Source organism: Chenopodium album, chromosome 9 (assembly GCF_948465745.1).
Source record: "Chenopodium album chromosome 9, dcCheAlbu1.1, whole genome shotgun sequence".
Classification (NCBI taxonomy): Eukaryota; Viridiplantae; Streptophyta; class Magnoliopsida; order Caryophyllales; family Amaranthaceae; genus Chenopodium; species Chenopodium album.
In genome coordinates, this window is record NC_137842.1 from 60669977 (window position 1) to 60676798 (window position 6822).

At 34.7% G+C, this 6822-nt stretch overlaps 1 protein-coding gene across 1 annotated transcript; it reads left to right on the forward strand.

The window, feature by feature from the left end:
- Window positions 1-41: 41 nt before the first annotated feature.
- LOC145558647 (hexokinase-2-like) lies at window positions 42-4120 on the forward strand. Its single transcript, XM_081619956.1, has 9 exons — window positions 42-296; window positions 1137-1281; window positions 1378-1557; window positions 2124-2198; window positions 2302-2457; window positions 2539-2637; window positions 2726-2856; window positions 2965-3046; window positions 3720-4120. The coding sequence occupies exons 1-9, from the start codon at window positions 97-99 to the stop codon at window positions 4044-4046; spliced, it is 1395 nt and encodes a 464-aa protein (XP_081476082.1). The 5' UTR covers window positions 42-96; the 3' UTR covers window positions 4047-4120.
- The last annotated feature ends 2702 nt before the right edge of the window (window positions 4121-6822 follow it).

Consider the following 6822-nt stretch of genomic DNA (forward strand, 5'->3'; position numbering starts at 1 on the left):
AAAGGTTCACATACAAATATTAGGGAATCAAATGCATTAAGAAGGTTTTCTAAAAAGAGCTAAAAAAAAAGGCTTAGAAAAATTGAAGAAAAAAAGATGAGTAATTGTGAAAATGTAAAAAATGGGGTGAGATTAGAGGAAATGGTGAAGAAAATAGAAGAAGAATTCTGGGTATCAGTTGAATTGCTGAAGCAGTTGGCAAATGAAATGGAGTTGATGATGAGAAAGGGTTTAGAAGATGAAGATTCTAGTTCTATCAAAATGCTTGTTTCTTATGTTGATTCCCTACCTTCAGGGTACTTTTTTTTTTTAACTTTTCTTTTGTTTTTAGTTGTATCAAGTAATATTTACAAATTTTTGTTATTCATCACTAGTAATAACTTTGATTCGAAAATCGAGGAAAAACGAAAAAAAGTGAATTGAGTGTAAGAAAAAGGTAAATAAAGTGTATCGAGATGAGTAAAAAGGTGGGTGAGTATACGAACTAATTGGATGAGTGAAAAGGTATAGTGGGTAGGTGATTATTATTCAATTGTTTGACTTGAATTTGGTTAGTTCAGCTCAACTCCAATCAATTCAGTTCAGCCCAGTTCAGTAAATCAGAACAAGCCCTTAGTAGAATTACAAACAAACCAAACTAAAATTGAATGAAATTGATCCAAACAACCCTGTCACCTCATTCTATTGAAAAATCTAGTCTAACATGCATTATTTTTACATGTTGTGGACATAGGACAACCATTTTCTGAACCTTGATGAGTTGATGGTGGGTGGATTTGATGTTTCTTTGTAAGTCACTTGGTTTTGTTTATTAAAATCTGAATACGTGTGTGCGTGTGCGCGCGTGTGTACTAGTGGTTATGAGTTTATGACAGCAATGACTTTGATAATAATGTTGCTAAACTGAGAAGAAAAACCATTGATATGAGACAAGGAACTACAATTTTGCTAAATTATCCTAATATGTGTTTCCTATAGTGTGGAGCAGGATTCAAGATTAAAATCGTCTTTCATGTGTACATGTCGTATGACTTTTAATTAATGAATTGATTTTGATGTCAGTAAAGATGTCTTCCTTGCTGTTTGATTCCATATGTAGTAATGTAGGCAGTGTTCTTGTGGCTGTTGCCTTTCAGTCATGAAAAGGGATGCTTTTATGCATTGGATTTGGGTGGGACGAACTTTCGTGTGATGCGTGTTAAATTGCAAGGAGATAGGACCATTGATCTAAAATCCGAGTCTTACATGGTGCCTCCAAACATTAAGGTTGGAAAGTTACATGTAAGTAAAGTCTGTCTCCCTTCTCGTCTTGAATGAAATGTTGTGCTATAACTAAACCTATGCTTTCTCAGAAACTTGACAGATTTCTGATTTCAGGAACTCTTTGATTATATAGCAGAGAAAGTTTCTCATGTTATTGAAATGGATTCTGATTCGGAGATACAACCTGGTAAGAAGAGGGAACTCGGGTTTACTTTCTCATTCCCAGTACAACAAACAAGGATAAACTCCGGGACTCTCCTTAATTGGACAAAGGACTTTGATGTGCAAGATGCTGTAAGTCTCTTATGCTTCAGTAGTTCAGTGAAATTTTGTTCAGTATAATGACTAGTGAGTAGTTGATCATTCTAAGTTGAAAGCATCTATATCAACAAATATCCGTCCTCCTAAAATTAGTTGTCACATTGTCCCAACCCTTCATAATAAAAGTAACTTTACTTTTTGTTTCTTTTCATTTATTCATAAGCTGTATCTCTATTAGGGAATTCAATTTTTTTTATCAGATATCTTAATACATGACTATTAACTCCGAATTGAAGAATATGTATATTTAGTTATTTACACATCAGCCTTGAATACACAACATCTAAGTACTAAAAGTAGTTTTAGTCCTCTGGACTTTATTATTGACTTTTCTTGATAGTGGTACTTTCCAATTCATCTGCATGTTACAAATCCTGAATCTGATAAAATAGTGTTCATCTATAATATATTAGAATGCTGATTTTTGAATTTTCGAAGAAGACAGCTCCACCAATATAGTTGCTTGATGTCCATCTAAACTTATTTTGCATGGTTTATGAACGTTTCAGCCTGACACTTTATGATCTGAACGATATTAGATTGGTAAAGACGTGGTGAAAGAATTGACAAAGGCGTTAGAGAAACGAGCTATTGATGTTAATGTCACTGCTTTGGTAAGTTAATCTGCTATTTTACTTGTACACCAGTCCACTATTCTAGTATTCTGCAATTTCCCCTTCTGAACTTCAGAGTTGCTAACATGCATATGTTTATCAGCTCAATGATACCGTTGGTGCTTTGGCTGGAGGAAGATTTTGCGACAACAATGTCGTTGCAGCTGTAGTATTGGGTACTGGAACTAATGCAGCTTATGTAGAACAGTCTGAAAACATTGTAAAGGCGTATGGTCTTCCACCAGAATCAGGACAGATGGTAACATTACCTTCTTCCCGAGTTACAGAAGATAACTTGATTCAGTTGGTTTGGATGAATTACTAATTGTGTCAGATGTAGGTTATTAACACAGAATGGGGTAATTTTAACTCTCCACTTCTTCCTTTAACTGACTACGATCATGAATTAGACAATGATAGTCCAAACCACCACAAGCAGGTAATTATCACAACTGTATTCTGAATTCTTATGGTCAAATTGATAATCTTTCATATTCTAAAACCTTCAAATCACTATTATCTATCAGATTCTAGAAAAGATGCTTTCTGGTAGATATTTGGGAGAAATTGTGCGTAGAATTTTGCAGCGACTAGCTGATGATGCTGCGCTTTTTGGTGACAAAACTCCTCCAAAACTTCGACAGCATTATATACTGGCGTATGTGGGGAAATTGCATTCAGTCCTTTTACCAGGACAAATATAATTGTACTGTCATATTATGTGGTTCCAATATTTTGCGCCTAAGTCTTTCACTTTGGAATGCAGGACGTATAATGTGGTGGCGATGCATAGTGACAAATCCACTGACTTAAGTGTGGTTGGGAAATGCCTAGAGGAGGTCTTTGAGGTATAAACTTCTTATCAATAATGCAAACATTTTACTATGGAAAATCTTTTTTTTTTTCGCGCATTTCCCTGTTTCTTAGTACTCCTTTGTCCCTAAGCATGTTTACCTTATTGCAAATTATTCATTCTGCAATCTGCACTCATGCTGGACACGATGCGACTACATTATATAAACATGAGTACTTGGTAATGATGATTAAAGCTTTGTTATTTGACTTGAAAAGCAATGATTTGATCTTATCTTGACTTATTTTAGCTGTAAATGACAGTGTATCGTATTTTTCTTGAAACCTTTTCTTGTTAAGGTGAAAAGGACAACTATAAAATACAATTCGGTGCCATATTTAGAATACTTGACCAATGTCCTCCCAAACTCTAAAGCAAGTTTTGTAAGTACAAATTAAATTCCGTCCTGTTAAGTCAAATGACATTGCTGTAAAATGTGAGATTGCAGCATTGGCCTCCCTGAAACGAAAGCTCGATGCACTTAGGTTTGATTATTTTCTAAGAATCCTTGGATTTTTTTATGAACCTTACTGTTTTCAGGGGATCCGTTTAAAGGCCTACATCGCCTAATTATAGAGATTTCATCATGTATGCTTATGATCAAAACAAGCAAAACAGAAAATTTTGGATTTCTGAATTATTGTAATTGTCATTCGTCTGATATTTAGATAACCAACTTATCCTTGGAGAGGAAGCAGCTTGTTGTCAAGATATGTGATATTGTAGCTACACGAGGTGCTCGACTAGCTGCTGCTGCTATACTGGCAATCCTGAAGAGGTTAGGCAAGGATATAACCAAGACAGAGGAGACTGTAGTTGCTATTGATGGGTCATTGTTTGGCAGATACAAAAAGTTTAAATCATGCCTGCAGAAAACTCTTGCTGAGGAGTTGCTCGATGAAGAAATATCGAAGATGGTCGTTCTCAAGCAGTTTAAAGATGCCTCAGGCATTGGTGCTGCTGTTGTTGCTGCTTCACACTCAATTCACACTTGATGATACTAGTCATACTACCAATCTATTTGGTCTAGTGTTGTACTTGTATATGTTTAAATTGTATGCTAATACGGCTACATACATTACCTTGCTTACTTTCCCATGATGTGAGGGAAGTGTAAGCCTAATAGTTCAATTTAAGAGTGAAAATAAAAATCAGCAAACTTTTTATTGCTATTTGATGTTAGTCAATCATGATCCAAAAAGTACCAAATGGACAAAACTTTTTCCTATTAAAAGATTACTGATATACTGAGTTGAAAGATTGACATAAAAAAGCTAATTATGCACATCTGATGTGTTTAGTTCATTGGACTTTCATTGAATCTGATATAATTCTTCTCTTGAATGTTATAATGGATGTTTTTAATTTGATTTGATTTGATATAATCTTGAATACATTTTTTTTTTCTTTTTTGAGAGAATATAATCTAGTTAATTTATTTATTTATTTATTTTTATTGTTGTAATTTGATGTCTACTTTGGTCTATAATGGTTTGATTTGGGGCTTATTTGGTAATTAGCTGGTAGCTGATTGTATTAGCTGATTTGACTAGCTGGTTATATTAGCTGATTATACTAGTTGATTATGTTTAACTGATTGTGTAAAAGTGTTTGGTAAATAGCTGTTTTGTTAGTTATTTTAGTGTATTTAAGAGACAAAAAGCTAATTGTACAATAAGCTAATTTTAAAAAGCTCTTATAATGAGCTTTTTCTAAAAGAGTTTTTTTAGTCCAAAAAGCTCTTTAATAAGCTATTTACCACACACCCAAATTAGCTTTTTTAATTGGTCAAACATCTAATTAATTGGACAAAATAAGGTAAAAGCTCTTTAAAAAGCTCTTTACCAAACACACCCTTGGTCTAACTTGATTTAGTACAGAGCCAAAGCCTATTACGCCAAGCCTCATCTATCCAAACTCACAAATTAAAAGAGGGAAGCCCAAGGGAAGGAAGAACAAAAGAATGAAAATCAGCTTGATCAATCAAACTATCCTTAGGCGACTGCTTCTGAAAGGGATTACGAATGTGCTAGCTAGTTTGCGATTAACAACAACAAAGACGTGAAAAACAAGTATTAAACGAGACAAGAAGAAATCCGAGAACCGGGAAAAAAACCCACAAATGCACTATGGAGTAACAATTTGATGAAGATTAATGTAGATTACAAGCTTCAATCACCATTAAATTAAAGCTCCCATCCTAAACTCACCATCTCAAACACTCAAACCCTAAGTGTTAAGGTTTACATGAGGCGCGCTCTCTCTACATCTTTCTCCCTTCATCTTATTACTCCCTTACAATGACAATAAAAGAGTATATATAGTCCAAATACAAGGTAAATAATCCAAGGGCTAAAAATTTAAGTTACTAACAAAGGAGAAATCAACACCGTAAAACCGAGGCTCAAATGCGATAAAAAAGAGCCCCAAGAAACCCGTTGGAGCGGGCACTCCAAAGGACAGGAGCGAGCGCTCCAACAAACTAGAATAATAGCCAAACAAGCCTCCACGGAACGGGGGCTCCTCTAGAGAGAAGCGGCCGCTCCGACTTCCCCTGTTGAACAACTTCTCATAAAACAGCCATATCTTCCTCGTTTCTTGGCCAAATTTAGCTTATGACAAGTCGTTGGAAAGCTCTTGATACGAGCTATCACCTCTAGCTTGAATCATCGCAATATCACTTCTAGATCTTGAGATATGCCCATTTGAAGTCAGCCCTTTGTCATCCACCATTGCTTAACACCAAGCAATAGCCCATAACTTAAACTCCTAAGCTATGCACCCCCTTAGCCTCCTTGAACCGTTCTCCACACTTCTCAAACCCAACAACTTCACCCCTTCATACCATGTAGATAGGACTACTCATAGGAGCACTATAATTTCTTGCCTTTCGTGGAATGCCCATGAGTAAACTGCGCATTTTTTGTTAAAGTGTTCCCCAATACATAACAATCGTTAAACTGACCATCAACCAGTCGTTCTTTACACACTCATTTAGTCGTGTTTTCTCCATTGATTAGCTGGTTAAACACCTTTAAAATGAGAGGTAAACGTAAGGCGATCTCAACTCTCAAAGCGCCTCTAATGAAAATTAAATCGTTAACCTCGAGGTTAAAAGGTTCTTTCCTTACCACTAAGCTAACATTTATAACCTAAGTTTCATTTACATTAGACGGTCATCTTATAGATGTATGTCCATATCATGATATCCACTTTTGAAGAACTACATTTTCTGTTCACACTTGAAATTAAAGACACTATATCTAACATCTTGTTCAAGTTAATTTAACCTAATTACATTATTACAAATTAGTTGATTCATGTATTGATTTAATCATGTTATAGCAATGTTCTTAATTTCTTATCATCTAGAGAATAGGTGACTCCTAGTCTCCTACCATGTAAGTATGCATTAATTATTCTCTTTCTTTGTCACCTTTTTGTTATGTGTTACGGAGTATGTCATAAATGTTATTTTTGCCAATTCGTGTGCTTTTAGCCTCCAAATTTATTAATCATGATTAATGATTAATTGGGGTGATTGAATTAGTTACTTGGATATAGAACTAGAGAGCAGGTGCCGGGTAGACATAAGAAAATGAGAAAATTCAAGTTTATCAATATGATAAACAAAATTTGTTTATCAAATGGCAAAATTGTAAATAAATCAACAACTTTTTATTAAATATGGGTCCCACTGTTGTTGATATATTTACGAAAATGTCATGATAACTAGGTATTTATGTTGTTTAATTTACCATTTTGCCATTT

Excerpts from the sequence above, each read along its gene's own strand:
- LOC145558647 (XM_081619956.1), top strand. The coding sequence starts at position 97 with ATGAGTAATTGTGAAAATGTAAAAAATGGGGTGAGATTAGAGGAAATG. Across the intron at positions 297-1,136 it reads GTTGATTCCCTACCTTCAGG|TCATGAAAAGGGATGCTTTT; the intron begins GTACTTTTTTTT and ends GTTGCCTTTCAG. Across the intron at positions 2,638-2,725 it reads GTCCAAACCACCACAAGCAG|ATTCTAGAAAAGATGCTTTC; the intron begins GTAATTATCACA and ends ATTATCTATCAG.